The sequence below is a fragment of the Brachycentrus maculatus genome, unplaced genomic scaffold (genome assembly GCF_059751285.1).
Source record: "Brachycentrus maculatus isolate JH-2025_06_01 unplaced genomic scaffold, ASM5975128v1 h1tg000081l, whole genome shotgun sequence".
Taxonomy (NCBI): Eukaryota; Metazoa; Arthropoda; class Insecta; order Trichoptera; family Brachycentridae; genus Brachycentrus; species Brachycentrus maculatus.
The window spans coordinates 4,339,287-4,356,967 of NW_028280835.1; the positions used below are offsets into that span (position 1 = coordinate 4,339,287).

A 17,681-nucleotide genomic window follows, 5' to 3' on the forward strand; every position below is an offset into this window, starting at 1 on the left:
TACAGTACCTTAGTTTTTGGCCTTGCGGAGTGGAGGCCTTGGTTCCTTTAGTGGTTTCTTGCGACAGATTGACCACGACACCTCCTTGGTGATGCAGCATGCTAGTGTCTGCGGTGTAAATGGAAGGGTCTCTTAGCAAGCCAGAATAGTTGTTGTTATGGATCGAAGGAAGTCGAAATATTACCTGGAATGGAATTATTGGTTCGTTTCATTTGTAAATTGCAAACATTTTCTTTTATTTGGTTTTGTTTGCCAAAATGGAATCTCTGATTGAATCAAAAGTAAAGGAAACTTACCACGTGTTCTTCCTCTGTGCTTGAACTTTCTTCTGGAATAGTCTCAGGGAACACAGTATCCTTTGGAGAGGAAACCCAACCCTGAGAAATGTGTACCTACATGTAGGTAATTTTACATATTAAGCATTGTTTTTAATTTTGATCATGCATCGACTTGCCATCCAACCTTAAAACCACACGCAGTGTTTTTAGTATGTGCATATTGCTCACTCCTTTCAACAACGTCATATATCAAAAAACTTGTTTTATCAGGAGAAAGTTTTTAAAGTTTAAAAATATAATAAAATGTATCCAAAATAAACATCAAGCCACTTATTGAACTTTTTACTGTGCAACAGATCTTTTTAAGTAAAACCTGAAGGTTTTTTCTCCATTGGAAAAATATTAAGTATTTTTAAAAAAATAATTAAACACTACCTTTTCTTCAAAATGCAAAAACAACACTTTTAGCCCTGTAGCGGGTAAATATTAAGTTAAAAATATGCCGCTTTTGCTGAGATATAGTACATTTTCTGGGCATTCCGAAAACATGCACAACTGAAAATTGACGATTTTTGATACATGACATTGTTGAAAGGAGTGAGCGATATGTACTATGCACTTGTCTTCACACAATTAAATTTACCAACATCTGTGTTTCAGTTTTAACATCCAGTATTTTTTTATGGAGAAAAATTCAATAAAGAAATATTGCTGAACAATTTTTCTTGGCCATGCACAAATGAGCTAATGTGCATATTTTAGTATGCACAGATTTCTGTACTATTATGATGGATCTATTGAGAATCTTTCCATTCTTTGGGACGGTGACATGAGTGAGACAGACTCTTAGATAGGGGCAAATCATGCGTAAGAACAGTTAAAATAATATATCTGCGTGCACTATTGGCATATGCGTAAAAGTGCCTTGGCGACAAGTCACTTTAATTATGCGTAACATGATCCGTGAGTAGTAAGCAATGCATAACGAAATTTAGTCAATGTAATTTAAAATGTTAGCGCTACTAATACGAACAGGACGCACATGCCAATGTGACAAGTTAATGTGGTTTTCTCGGCCAATTCAAAAGCAAATGGTTATTTTTAAAATATGTGGAAATAAAATACTGCGATAAACGTCGATTTAGCTTGAAGAGGATATGATAAGGCACAATATTGAATGCTTCTTGGTTTTATATAATTTGTTGCTTAGATTGATTTGTCTATGAAGGAACAACTTTAAACTCAATACCAGCAAATTAAATTTGATGAAAATTGAAGTTTATAAATTAATTTAACAAAAAAAGGCGGACGATTGTTTAAGTATAGTTGGTTTTAAAGAAGGATGTATAGTCGGAATGCCAATTAGAGTGAGGACAGATAGACAATTGCTTGTACCTCTTCATCGATATTGACTGATTTGGGAGTCTGGTGGTCGGAGAAGGACACGCTGACTGTTTGGCTGGGAGGACTCTCTCCACCCATGTATTCGTCCTTTGAAGCCTTCCCTGAAATATTAATACAGAGATATTTAATGCCACGTGTATCCAATCCCCAATCATGCATCATATATTGATCGTTCATCCAAATTGGTTTTCGATGAAAAACTAATTAACTAACCTTCATAGCACTTCTTCGCGGGGGTAGGCAGAGAGAATAGAACACCACACCAATCTGTCTTTGCACAAAGTCTTTGCCTTTTCTACATTCATACATCTTCTAATACACACGACAATTATTCAGGCTGACCAATTTCAAGTATTTGTCATATTTGATCATGCCACGTTTTCCAATACGATTTCGTTTTTTATTTTAATTATTTTACTGTGTTTTTTTTTTTAATTATTTCGTTTTTTATTTTAATTATTTCACAGTAAAATCGGGATACAATTTTATATTGTTTCACATTTTCAATAAATTTCGCAACTTAGTTAAAACAAAAATTGCTTAGCAAGATCAGATCTGTCAGGAAGCCTAGATGCTTCTGTATCAGATCTGGGCATGCGGTGGGACAGCTTTCAACATATTTACACGCTCGGAGGTTAGCGGATACTCACGTCCAGGGAAGAGGTCCGGCGCGCGCCTAGTGTTGAGCGGCGCGCAGGGCAGCGCGCGCGGGCGCGGCCGCACGAGCGCCGAGAAGCACGGCGCGTCCGGACGCCGGAACTCCCAGAAGGCCTGCCAGATCTTCAGCCCGTTCTCCAGGCGGAAGTTCTGGAAGTCCGACTCCTTCAGGTGCTGGGCGATGGGCGCGAACAGGTACACGAACAGCTGGATCAAGAGAAATTATAAATCAGATTACAGCATGCAATTACAAAGGATTTATTTCCAATACACCTCATATGTCGTAGTCGCACAGGAGAGAGTGACCAACTACCAAAACGTAAAATGTTCAGGAGGGCCATTTAAGTCACTTTTGCTTGGCAAAAAAATAAATATCAATGCAGTTAGTCATTTTTAACAAGTCAATATATTATACTTCCAAGTTTAAAATCCTTTGGGATTTTTTCAGGGCAATATTAAGCTAGTAAGATATCAAATTGTCAATGATCACGTTTTTGTAAAACAATGCACTTGGTCACTTTCTCCTGTATGACTACGATATGTATGTTTGAAATATTATACAAATAAAGTTGTCACTTTCACAAAATATTCTCAGCTCAAACATGTCTCTTTATGGGTCAGTAAAATATTTATTATGCTGTGCGAAGTGACATATCATTTTGACATTTTAAGTGTGTCCAAATACTTGTTCACAAAATCTGGATTATCTCCAATAATAGTAGTTATTTACATATTATTTTTTGACATCTCATCAAAGATGAAGAAGAATATGGATGTCTGGGTATTTGCAGCTGGTTTGAGTGATCACTTCACACAGTGTGTAAAGTGATCACTTAAACCAGCCTATGACGGTCGTCAGCCCCGTAAATGCCCAGATTTCCATGTTCTTCTTCATCTTTGATGAGATTAAATAATATGGAGATTTTTTATATTAGGAAAGCACTTAAAAATAATATTCCTCTAATTAACAACCAAATAAATTTTACATATAGTCCATTGTTTGATTCGACATCGATTAAACACGATTCGTCAATATCCAATTCGAACCCCCCCCACTCCTCTCATCCTACAAGTATATAAAATGATTCGATTCCTAGTCTAATTCTAATATACGTTTAACCTCGGCTCGTAACGCATGTCTGTATTGAAAACTATAGTGCATGTTGGTCTTCGGGTCGACCAAAAATCGCATGTGTTAGACATTTTGTGTAGTTTTGAGTGTGTAAATGGTGCTATGGTGGTGAAGGGTAGTATTGTTTGCATGCTGTGTTAGTGATTGTCCTGACGAAGAGACGGGTACGTCTCGAAACCGGTAGACGTAAAAATCTCGGTGAGTGGTTATATACTAATTTTATTAATATTTTTGTAAAAAAATAAATAAGTAAAAATGACTAACCACAAAGTAAATGCTTTAAATATTAATAATATTGAGAATATAAAAAATAATAAGAATGTACTTTAAATCTACCAAGAAATAGTGGTATTTACTAAGTGAAACATTAATTAAAAATTGATAGATTTTACCACGAAGTGACTGCCGAATCAATTAATGAAAGAATGAACTTTATTAACCTTCCCCTCCCGGTGATATGTATTAACTGCAACTAGACTTTTAAGATGAGAATATCATTCAGGGTTGCCAATATGTGGGGGAATTCCCCAAACTGCGGGGAATCTCAACTCTACTGGGGAATTTGTGGGGATTGGCACTATGTGGGGAAAATGCGGGGATTTTAACATTTAACCATTTATTCATATAATAATGTGAGAATTTTAGAACTTGATTTTGGAAATTCTAAATATACACAGGGGTTATAAGGGAAACTTTATACATTTGATAGTAAAAATACATTGAATTGTTATAAAATTAAATTTCATAGTTTGAGCTAATACAAGCATTGATTAAGATGAATAGTAATCACTCGCTTGTAGTGACTTAGGAGTTACACTTGGATGGCTTGACTCTGCCTTAAAAATAGGTTCTTACTGTTATGGAGGGCACCGAGAAGAGGTAATAGAATGGGTTGGAGTGATATATTCCCTTAAAAAATAGGTTCTTGCTGTTATGGAGGGCACCGAGAAGAGGTAATAGAATGGGTTGGAGTGATATATTCCATTTAAAAAATAGGTTCTTACTGTTATGGAGGGCACCGAGAAGAGGTAATAGAATGGGTTGGAGTGATATATTCCCTTAAAAAATAGGTTCTTGCTGTTATGGAGGGCACCGAGAAGAGGTAATAGAATGGGTTGAAGTGATATATTCCCTTAAAACATAGGTTCTCACTGTTATGAAGGGCACCGAGAAGAGGTAATAGAATGGGTTGGAGTGATATATTCCATTTAAAAAATAGGTTCTTACTGTTATGGAGGGCACCGAGAAGAGGTAATAGAATGGGTTGGAGTGATATATTCCCTTCTCGAAGTCTGCTTCTGCGCATTCCTCTGCAGCATCCAATATGATCCAGTGTAGGGTGTACAGGAGTTTGGTTTCTACAGCGCCTAGACTCTGCATGTCCTTCACTCTGCAAAACACAACACCCTGTGTTATAATATTTTTATGTTTTCATATTCTTTTTGTAACTAAGGATGAAGAAAATTCATCAACATCCATGCATATTGATGAAAAAACAAGATTTTTATTGGCATCTCAACATAGATGAAGAATAAGAATATCTGGGACTGGACTTTAAAAATGAGAATATCAATATAAAATACATATAAAAGATACGGGCTCAAATTTTTCGTATTCTTCCGTATTACCATCACGTATTACACAAAAGTATTATAATATAAAGTTATTCATTTGCAGCGACGGAAATAAATAATTTGTGAAAAAAATCGGGGATAAAATCACCAATACACAAAGGTTTCTCAGCGTGTGCAAGCGTGCCGTGCTTTATGTATACGCGCATGTCGTAGCCTGTTTAAAGCGCCAGTAGTGCACAGATCGTCTTGCGTGGCGGTCGTGTCGCTGCGCCAGCTATTGTAGCTACTTGCAAAGTATTTTGTTCTCATTTTCAGATTAGACCAGAGCTAACATTACATAATTGTTACACTTCAACTTCAACTGTGGTCAATCAAAGCAACATTTAGGAATATCCACATTTTTCACGTTTTTAAAACACATTTTCACATGGTGTACAAAATACATATGGTTGCACGCAAAAGTTTTTAGCACCGTAAGGGAATAGTTAAAAACCAAACCCATAAAAAACATCCTATACAAATAATTAAAAGGTTTATTTTAGAAGTTATAAATATACACAGGGGTTAAAAGGGAAACTTTACACATTTCATAATATAAATACAGTCGAACTCGGTTATTACGAGCACGGTTATAGCGAGATCTCGGATATAACGAGGAAACATTCGTTGAAATTTCGGTATCGGATTTTCTCCATATTAATAAATATTCACGGTTATATAACGAGCAACTTCTCGGCTATAGCGAGCAAAAAGAGATTGTCTTTTTTTTTCATTTTGTAAACATTTGAATGTTTTAAAACATTTTAGACCTTGAGCAATAAAATCCTATTACCGGGCAATTAGACCGTTGCCACCGGGATCGGATTACGTTTATGACTCTAAGTACTGAATTGGTGTTGTCACCTACAATTAAAAAAAAATTCACGCACATGGGTTTGAATTGCATATTGCAAATTGCAAGCTTTGTCCTGTTTGTAAGGACCTACTTTTTACGATAAATAACTTATTTTATAGTTTTTGAACGTCATGCTTGTTTCGGGAATTTTTACGACAGTTTCCATATTTTGTATGTTCTATGGTTACTATGGACATTGCATAATAAACATTACGAGGTGGGGAATGTCAGATCAATTCTAGAGGAGGTCAGTCAAAAAGCAACCCTTCGAATTATCAACATATACACCAATTTACAACATTCTGAGTGCGTCTAAATACTTATTCACAAAATCAACAAATTGTTCAGCCCCGTAAATGCCCAGACTTCCATATTCCTCTTCATCTTTGATGAGATGTCAAAAAATAATATCTACCAAAAATAAAAAGTGTCTCACAATTCATGAGAAGGCGGAAATTGTTCATGGCGCGAAAAATATTGAAGTGTATAAAAAGTTTTCATCATTCCGAGTGTCAATATTGTATTTTTATCTGCATTTAAAAAGAACATCACGGACTCGAAAAAAAATAGGACCTGTGATCGTACGAATTTTGATGAAACTGCTACAATGGTTTTGTACTCAAGCAGCACAGGATTTCCCAATTTTTATAAGAAAACTGGATTGACAGAAAAATATGACATGTGTGTAATGGGTGAATACTATGAATTTTGTTTCAATTGCGACATATGATTAGTATGTTTTGCTTCATGTGATAGGTATGTTTAAAAAAATACCTATTTTCGGATATAACGAGGAACGGTTATAACGAGCAAATTCAGTCGGTCCCTTCATCCTCGTTATAACCGAGTTCGACTGTACATTGAATTTTTATAAAATTAAATTTCATAGTTTGTGCTAATAATAGCATTGGTTTGAATTGTAAAATGTATATAGATACAACAATTCAACAAGCTGCTATTAGTAAAATGAGCTCTGTACAAGCCGGTATAAGCGAGTACCATAACAGTGTAAAGGTCATGGTTTAATGCTTAGTACCATAACAGTGTAAAGGTCATGGTTTAATGCTTTGACATTTCAACAAAACAATGTTGATGTTTATGGGAGTTAATCGGCGGAGCAACAGATGAAAATAATCCAATAATCTTTCTGCCCTGAAGCGGGTAAATATTAAGTTAAAAATATGCCGCTTTTGCTGGGATGTAGTACATTTTCTGGGCATTCAGAAAATATGCACAACTGAAAATTGACGATTTTTGATATACATGACGTTCTTGAAAGGAGTGAGCGATATGTGCTATGCACTTGTCCTCACACAATTAAATTTACCAACAACTGCGTTTCAGTTTTAACATCCAGTAATTTTTTTTATATGGAGAAAAATTCTATAAGGAAATATTGCTAAACAATCTTTCATGGCTAAGCGCAAATTAGTTACCGTGCATATTTTATATAGTATGCACATAAGGAGTGAGCTATATGTATTTGTAAAGGTGATCACCTGTTGTGCAGGAAGGTCGCAGCCGCGTGCATGACGTGCGGAAGGGAAGCTTGGATCAGCCTCCATCGGGGGATGGACTGTATGGCCTCCGTAAGACTCGGGGATAGTCCAAACTGTATGTTTTGGACCAGCACCTTTTCGAACGACTGCCAAAAAAATACAGGGCGTTAATTTTACTTTCATATTAAAAGTTCAAATTTGTCGGCTTATAGTTTTCTCTAACCCTTATCCCCACACAATGGTGCATAGGGCACTGCATCGTATTGACGCAATGACATCTTGATCGTTAATTATATGAAGGCAAGATGATCACAGGGACCAGCCAGAGTAATATTAAATAAATATTAGAGTGTAAAATCACTAATATTTATTCTCACCCCCCCTGGGAATCGAACCTGGGACCTCCAGCACGGTAGCTAAACACGCTGACCATTACACCACGGAGGCGGACTTATAGTTTTACTTGGTAAATACCACTCCTTAAAATCTATTGTGACGCGTGAATAATGCATTGAAATATGTGTCACAATCGATTTGATAAATAGTTGTATTTTCCAAGTAACACTATATTTTTTCCGCATCATTTTGTCCGCCTCCGTAGTCTAATGGTCAGCACGATCGACTGCCGTAATGGAGGTCCCGGGTTCGATTTCCAGGGGGGGGGGGGTCAAATAAATATAAGTGATTTTTTCACTCTAATATTTATTCAATATTATCCTAGAGTGGTATATGAAGCGGAGAGCTGATCACCCCTCCTTCATGAGTTAGCGATCAAGATAACACTGCATTTATATGATCCAGTGCCCTATGCACCGTTGGGTGCGGATAGGGGTTAGAAAAAGTGTAGGTAATGTCGGGTTGTGGTTCCGTGGTTAGTGTCGCGGACTCTTAAGTCAGAGTTTCTCGGTTCGAACCCCTCTACCGCAATTTGATGCCTATCTCTAATAATGAGCCGCTTAGGCTCACAGAAATAGTATGGAATAGAAATATTTGTGAAAATAATAAAAGCACAGATATATCTCTTAAAAAAAATAAAGAAGATGAATTAAAAATTGACATTGTGACCGTATACGGTGTTTGAATTTTATACGGAATGCTTAGAAATACGTCTGCTGTCCAAACTCAAAACACAGTGAGGGACATTTTTTTGTAGTACGTTTTTTGTTGCATTTTTGGACTAAGTAGTTTCCACTTAGTCCAAAAATGGAAAAAACAGGTACTAGAAAAAAATGTTACTTACTGTGTTTTATGTTTGGACAGCCGACGTGTCACAATAGATTTTAAGAAATAGTGGTTTTAACACAAATTGAAAATGAATAAAAACTAAATTTTGGATTTATATTATATTTTTAAAGGAAAACTTACCTTACACGCTTCTTTTGTTTCCTTTGAGATTTGCGTTAAAATATTATAAAATTCAGAATTAATATTTCACAGTAGAAATTATAAATCACAGTTTAAATCACTTCATAGCAAATAAGTATAATCGACCACAGTTTTTTATATGAAACGTGTAGACCAAAATTTAGTATTTGTTTTATAATATAATTTTTAATGATTTTTAAGCGATAACACGAATAAAAGCAAACCACGAGTAAAGCAAAGCATGTTATTAAAAAGCAACGATAAAAATAATACTAAAATAAATATAATAATTTCATGTGTTCAATATGTTTTCATATGATTAAAATGTTTAAGGGCTTAGTAAAATAATGATTAAAAAATGTGTAATGAAACTGGAAAGATATATAATGCAGAGAAATAATATGGTTTTTCAATTGAATATTTCGAAGTTAGTAAAGATTGAGTATGAAGAAATTATTTAGAATGTATGTAAGTAAGGAAATAAAATGGTACGAATATAGTAATAGTTTCACTTGAAATTGTTTATAAAGAATGAATGTAATAATATACGTTTATACATGATGTATTATGTACTGCATGTATAAAAATGCTATAATAATGTAAAAATAATAGTAATAGTAGGTGAATGATGTTTATTAAGAATGAATGCAGTTAGACATAAATGTTTATGAAGAGTGAATGTAATATGTAATAGTAAAAAGTTTATTTATGATATACATACTTCGTACTGTATATATGTTATGTATTATAATACAGAAGCGATAATTATTTTACAAAAAAGTTATGTAATAAAGGGTGAATAATGTTAATAAAGAATTAATGTAAGATGTTTCGAATAAAAATGAGATGATGTAAGTAATAAGAGATTTACAATGTTTAAAACGCTTATAACAATGAATGTAAATTACAAACCAACAATGAATATTACTTGAGACAATAAATGTAATAATAAGTGAATGATGTGTGATGTGTGATTACAGGAGATAATAATATTACAAAAACAAAAATATCGTTAATTTGTTAATAAATAGTGAATGTAATAAGAATGGTTTGATGGATAATATCAATAAATAAGTGATGTAATAATAAGTGAATGATCTTGTGAAAGAATATATGTAAATAATTACAAAAGTATGATAAAGTATGGTAAATAAAGTATGGTAAATAATAGTGAATGTAATTACAAAGCATTATTTAATAAAAATATAAGTAGACAATTTATGTAATAATAAGTGAATACTATTAATAACGTGAATAATGACTGTAATAATAGGTGAATAATACAAATGAAAAAAAAATTGATATTATTCACCTATAATTACATAAATTATCTAAAAACTTTTGATAGCTAGAGACTTATAATGTATGTATATAATATAATAAATAATAATATGAATATATAATGAATGTAATAATAGGTGAATGATGGAGGAATGTAATACAATACGAGTGTAATAAAAGTACTCACGTGGTGTCCGGGGGCGTGCTGACAGAACTGTGTTGTGACGACACATAGAGTAACAACATACACGTAACAGCGCGCACATTGCGGGGCATGTGGGAACATACAACATCATATCACATCGTATATACACATTCGGGACAAGCGGGCCACCGCCGCCGCTCGGGGCAGTCAGTGGGGACATTCAAAAACTCATGCGACATTGCTAACGACAAAAAATAAAATTAAATAAAAATAAATAAATAAATATTTATACTAAAAAAATTAAAATATTTATAGTAAAAAACAAAAATCCTAGAAAAATAAAAATATTTATACTAAAAAAATTCAATATTTATACAAATAAAAAACAAAGTTTAATTTTCTTCAACAGGGCACATGTCCATATTTTAGCGAAATGCCAGTTACAGTAGAACCTCGATTATTCGGACTAATTGGGGATGAAGGTTGTACGGATAAATGAAATATGTTTAATATTACGTTTATTGTTTTTAGTTCAACAGATGGCGCTGCCATCGGCATAATTTATTCTGTTTTTTTTTTTTTATTAATATATTTAAAAGACAAAACACGCTAGTATTCAAATGCGACGTTGTGCAAAAATATCAGAGCAGTCGGTGGATAACTTTTGATAAGAGCAAACGGTCATTTACATTTTTACTTAAATGGTATATAGATGATGAGACTGAAAATGTTATTTGAAATTAATGTATTTTTGTTATGACGTCTTATTAAAGTGAATTCGTGAGAAAGTTGTTTTCAAAGTTGTAAAATGGTGACACAAAAAGTAATGCTTCAAAAAAATATTATAAGCAGTGCCATAATTTTTTTATATATTTTTTTAAATTCTAGTTTTAACAAAAGATTTAAACTCTAACAAATCAAATACATTGTAACAGCAATAAATATAGGGTTTAAGAGGAGAAAGGTGATTATATTTATGATTTATGCAGTTAAAGATAAATTTGCTGAAAAAGTCAAGGTTACCGATTTAAAAAAAATTGTATGTACGAGTCCCTTGAAGTTTATCAATTTTACTAAAATATAAACAGTTTTTAACTAAAAATAAACTATTTGTTTCTATAAAACACATTTTCTTACAAACCATGGTTTTTACAATTAATATCGATATTTTTTTGTTGAAAGGATATTATACCTTTATGTGTCGATACTTGATAGCCGATATTTCAGCTGTTTTTATTACCAGGGTGATACATCAAAGAATAACGTAGTGTGGCAACCCACACATCTACTATGGCAACTCAAATCGAGTGAAATAACGAACACCCTACACCGGAGCCCGCAACGAGCGGAAACTAGCCCGTCACATTTCCTCGCCGCCCGTTCTTTGATCGACACGTATTTCGACTGTTCTCATATTAGAATCACGCGATTATTCTTAAATATTTCTTGATTATTATTTTATAGAACTGAATAAATTTGTGTTAAAAGTAATCCGCTTTCATCTTGCTTCCCTTCTGTTAAATTAAATTGGCATTCAATTAGAAACCATAGTAGAAACCATTAAAAAAAACAGCAATTCTTCAACTATAACATTAGTCTAAAAAAAGTTTATCTTTGTGGTTCCAAAATGAATTTCCAATAGCACGATTCCCACAGAACTATGAACTATTTGGGTTCAATAACCTTCCTTTAGATATAAAGAATATAATATATAATAATACTCCTAAAAATTAATGCCTTTTATACATGTTAATCGAAAAAAATACAGAATAAATAATACAAAGAAAAAACAATCAAATATGTCCATAAATATGAACAATAAAACAATGATGAAAAAAATATGGAAGTCTGGGCATTTACGGGGCTGACGTCCGTCAAAGGCTGGTTTAAGTGATCACTTTACACACGTGTAACATTCACCAATTCTTCCCATTATTGACAACCACACATATATATATATATATATATATATATATATATATATATATATATATATATATATATATATATATATATATATATATATATATATATATATATATATATATATATATATATATATATATATATATATATATATATATATATATATATATATATATATATATAATCCAATTTTGAAACATTGTTCTTGAATCACTAGAACTTCACTAGAGATATCTATTGGTGAGATGAAAATTAACTTTTTATTGAGCTTCTGTTCAGTAAAAATTTTTCTCCTAATTAATTTTTTTCGTATATTTACTGAGCAGAAGTTCAGTGAATATTAGAAAAATCCACTTTAAGCATCGACAAGCAATGGCATAGTACCCTAAAAACAAATATAAAAGAACGATAAAATAATTAAACGAAAAATATTAAAACACTAAACACAACAAAAAACAGTTATATTCTAAAACACAACACATATTTAAACATACAATTTATTAATCCATGTATTTTATATACATATTCATTTAAAATTATTAATAAAGGTAAGGTACCTTTATGGTAAGAAAAAGATTATGATACAGGGTGGCGCAAAATTAATCATCCTATCAGAAATTGTTATAATTTCTGCAAATGGCGTTGTACGTCAATCATATTTGACACATACGGACACAAATGTATATCAATACTGGCGGCATCCACTTGACGGATATCATCTTTTCCACTTAACAGAAAAATATTGTAAAAGTCCACATAAAGATTTCCATCACTCATTTAAAAAAAGATATTTAGTGAAAAAAAGTTGTTCCAAAACAAAATTGAATGATTAATTATGAGCCACTCTATTTTTTTTCATATACTGCAGCTGTCTTGTTTACAAATTTTAAATATCATCGACGAACGACGCCATTTGCAAAAATTATAACATCTTCCGATGGGGTGATTAATTTTGCGCCATCCTGTATATTATAGTATATTTATTTATATGCACTCAAAGTAAAGGAAACCTTCAACTTTTTTTTAAATTACCTAACGTCCAAGTGACTCTGATCTCTAGCTACGGCTTATGCAACACCGTTTATAATGTCCCTACTCAGGCTACAACTTTATAAGTTTCATAGCCTATGCCTACTTGTGAGTGGATTTACTCTTTATGTTTAAAGTTACTATAATTTCATGTAATTCATGAGTGAAAATTCTAGGCAAAAACACTCGCGGAAACCTTCGACTCAATTTTTATGGTTACTTGACTACGAAAAAAAATGTAGGTATCATACAATATCACAGAGAAGCGCCCTTGAGGTAGTTTCACTATTTAAATGACGCTGTTTAAATTATCCAAACTAAATAATTAAAAATGTTACTCTTATAAATTTGAAGTAATAAAATATAATTGGGTAATTTAAACACATTTTTTACGATTTTTTTGTACATAAAACGGGACTAATAACTAGTCATTGATCATGAGAAAATGTCACCATCAAAAAGCTTTTTGAATGGCCGAAATATTTAAGAGCTTTTGTGAAAACAAACAGCTTTCTGGTGAAACACACTTTAGAGGTAAAAGCTCTATCCGGCTCGCTCCATTTACCGACCAATACTATTCTATTCTGTAATCGATTAAATTTTTTACACATATTTTTATATTTTTCTTTTATTTAAACGGAATGTTAATTTTTCTTGAGTAAAAAATAATAACACCCGCAGAAAACTAAAAATAAACGTGTCTTATATTTATTTAATTTTTTCAAATATATATATAAATTATTTATATATATATATATATATATATATATATATATATATATATATATATATATATATATATATATATATATATTTATATATATATATATATATATATATATATATATATATATATATATATATATATTTATATATATATATATATTTATATATATATATATATATATATATATATATATATATATATATATATATATATATATATATATTTTTTTTTTTAATTTTTTTTTTTTTCGCATTATATTTTTATTTAATATATTTGTTTTTTCCTATAACATCAGAACCAACATGTTAAAAAATAGTGTAAATTTTAACCCAAAACGATTTTTTACTAAATATGTTACCAATTTTTTATTCAGTTAAGTTAAGTCATTTTGTACACCCTTCCTTTATGTATAAACAGATATGTATTTATTTATATTATAAGGTAATATTATATATATATATATATATATATATATATATATATATATATATATATATATATATATATATATATATATATATATATATATATATACATAATAATAATAATAAAAATGAAAGCAGTTTTCTCACCATACAAGTAGCCTCGTGCAGTTTCCCCAACTTGGGCCTGATGAAGGGAGAGATCTGTCTCCAGAGGAAGATCTGTATAGGGATAGGCAGTGCCTGGTCGTTCAGCGAGTCGTCCATCGCCTTGTCTTGCTTCATGGCTGCTATTGCATCAGCACCTGAAACAAGGTTTGTTACAGTTATCAATATTAATGTCTAGAAAAATGGCTGCATTAAATTTACTGTCCATTCTTTACCTGATCTTAGTCAATTTCTAAAATAGCACTATTTAAAAAAAAATCTATCGTGACACGTCTTTTAATGCATTCCGCATCATTTTTTTATTACCAAGCAAAAATTAATTTCGAAATAGCTTTAAATGCATTTCGAAATGGCCACAAGAATTACGCAATAATATTAAAATCACTCTGATTTTGAGAGTGTCCATTTTTTTTCACAAATCCTGGAATTCTGTCCACGTATGAGCTATTTACATTGTATATCAAGATTTTATTAATATCTAATCATGGGGTGAATGGTCAATGTTATAATACACAGTGTATGTATTAAATGGTCACGTACGCGAGTCAATGACATGTTTAAAGCCCTGTAGATGCCCACACTTCGATATTCTCATCTCAATATTTAACAATATTTATCTTAGTATATAAAAAAATAAAATTCTGACCTGTTTCTATGTCTCATATTGTTTGATTACCTGTTTAATTTTAAGTCAGCATTTAACGTTAAACGTTGATATTATTTTTTATCGTCTCATCAAAGATGAAGAAGAATATGGAAGTCTGGGCATTAACGGGTCTGACGACCGTCATAGGTTGGTTTAAGTGATCACTTTACACACGTGTAACATTCACCAATTCTACCCATTATTGACAACCACACTACTCAAATTCTTGGAAGTTCTATATATATGAACCAATTAAGAAACCTTGTTCTCGAATCACTAGAACTTCACTCTTCTTCATATTTGATGAGATGTTAAAAAAAAAAAAAAAACTCCTGTAATTGGCGATTATCCAGATTTATGGACAAGTATTTGGACACACTTAAACGTTGAAATAGGATAATCGTTTTATATAACATATTATGGTGAAACACTGTTAAATTTACGAGTACTTTTCGATAAAAAAAATTGTATTGCGAAATATATTAAAATTAAAGAATAGAATTATCTGCAAGAAATTAGAATATCTGTCTTTAATTAGTCGTTTTATTTAACATACTATGGTGAAACACGATTACATTTACTTTTCGATTTTTTTTTGTATTACGAAATATACTGAAATTGGAAAATAGAATTATTTGCAAGAATAACGGCCTTTAATTTGTACATGACGTATTCTTCAGTTCTTTGGACACGTGCGTGTGGCAATGAGGATAGCCTGGAAAGACTGGTTGTGAAGAGAGAGAGAAAGATTCCCACACAATGGGCCGACCAAGATAAGGCAGCAGCAGCCACCTCGGTGGTTGGAGCGCTACGTGCAGCGCAGTCAAGGGATAACTGGAGAAGAGTCATTGCTCCCACAAGGGTCACAGCCCTCAGTAATGAGAACTAAGACAGAGAAGAAACTTCTAATTTCCTACTGATCTCTTGAATCAGCCAATTATTCTTTTTAAAAAACACGTAGAAAACACTTCGTGGTCTTTAACGCAAAATATAATTAAAGAAATGTTTATTTTAAATTAGTCTGGGTATTTGTGATGAATTTTTCACATTTACCTTCCCCATCCTTACTATCGTACCTGCAGATAAGCCTCTTAAAATAGATGCTTCGCGGCTGATTCCTTAATCATTTAAAATTTCAGCTTGAGGACGATTTAAAATAGCACATTTAAATATTTTTTATTAATTCTTCATTGAAAAATGTAATTCAATTATTAATCAAATATATCAACTTATGATGCAACATTTTGAAATGATTAAATATGGCATAACGCGATTTAATATTCCATTTAAACGCCGTCGTTTGAAGTGTATGAGAAAACCCATTAATCTAGGTCAAGTAGTCACACTCACAGCTTCCATAACTCATCTCGAACATAATCTCAAATAACAGCAAGAAACTTACCGCGAATCCTTGCCTACGCGAACACTGAGCAAAACCCGCGATGCCACGAATTATTTTGAGAATATAAAACTGAGAAATTTAAGATAAGGGTCTGATTGTAAAGGGGTGTTTCCCGGACGACGTTCCCCCGGCGTAAAAGCCTCCGAATGACTTCTCTCGCCAGAGTAGGGGTGGGAGGCGAACTGCGTGCGCATCCTTTCAGATGTAACATAAACAGTAATTATTGCTTTATTATATGTAATTTTTACAATATTACATTACATTATGACATTATATATTCAACTGCAATTAAAGCGATGGTTAAATACTGAATTTAACAATAAATAAAAATATTTCATTTGGTTACAAGAGTTTAAAAAATAAAAAATTCATGAATTTTTTAGACATTTCTTCTTTTTTTTTTAATTACCTTACGTCCAAGTGACTCTGAAATCTAGCTACGGCTTATGCAACACCGTTTATCATGTCCCTACTCAGGTTTCAACTTTATAAGTTTCATAGCCTATGCCTACTCGTGAGTGGATTTACTCTTTATGTTTAAAGTTACTATAATTTCATGTAATTCATGAGTGAAAATTCTAGGCAAAAACGCTCGCTTAGACATTTCTTCTTTTACAAACTTAAAATTTATAACGCAGTTCTCCCCAAATAAAGAGTCTAAGCTCTTGTATATGGAGAGAGGCTTACACTTATTATTTATTTATGTTTGTTGGAAATATATATTTTTTTAAAATAATTTTTTCAATTTTTTTCTTAGATTAACATGTATATAATTCGTTTCATTTATTTTTTAGCGTTTTATTGTCTTCATTTTTTTATACCTGTAGAAAGGTTATTGAAGTACCTACTTGTTTTCTAAATATGTATTTAAAGTTTTGATAAAATTGTTTGTTTATTTAGTATAGTTATAAAATAATTTCATTCATTTGTTAAACTTTTCTAATAATTTATAAGGAAAAATGTAATATTATAATATTTTTTGTAACTATATTAAATATTAAATCTAGCAATGGTGCATAGGGCACTGAATCGTATTAACACAGTGTTATCTAAATCGTTACTTACATGAAGGCAAGGTGATCACTCCTGCGCTTTAGGGACCAGTCCAGGATAATATTAAACAAATATTGG

The 17,681-nt window shown here is 31.9% G+C and overlaps 1 protein-coding gene across 1 annotated transcript in view; it reads right to left on the bottom strand.

The window, feature by feature from the left end:
* Positions 1-16,705, bottom strand: part of unc80 (unc80, NALCN channel complex subunit) — a 136,937-nt gene extending 120,232 nt beyond the window's left edge. The window contains exons 1-10 of the mRNA XM_088257457.1: positions 16,551-16,705; positions 14,485-14,639; positions 10,273-10,299; positions 8,805-8,825; positions 7,440-7,585; positions 4,699-4,861; positions 2,333-2,546; positions 1,674-1,783; positions 297-392; positions 9-184 (exon numbers count right to left, since the gene is read on the bottom strand). Of these exons, the coding sequence (XP_088113583.1) occupies positions 9-184; positions 297-392; positions 1,674-1,783; positions 2,333-2,546; positions 4,699-4,861; positions 7,440-7,585; positions 8,805-8,825; positions 10,273-10,299; positions 14,485-14,619 (1,088 nt within the window). The 5' untranslated portion in view covers positions 14,620-14,639; positions 16,551-16,705. The remainder of the gene's footprint in view (positions 1-8; positions 185-296; positions 393-1,673; positions 1,784-2,332; positions 2,547-4,698; positions 4,862-7,439; positions 7,586-8,804; positions 8,826-10,272; positions 10,300-14,484; positions 14,640-16,550) is intronic.
* Positions 16,706-17,681: the final 976 nt, after the last annotated feature.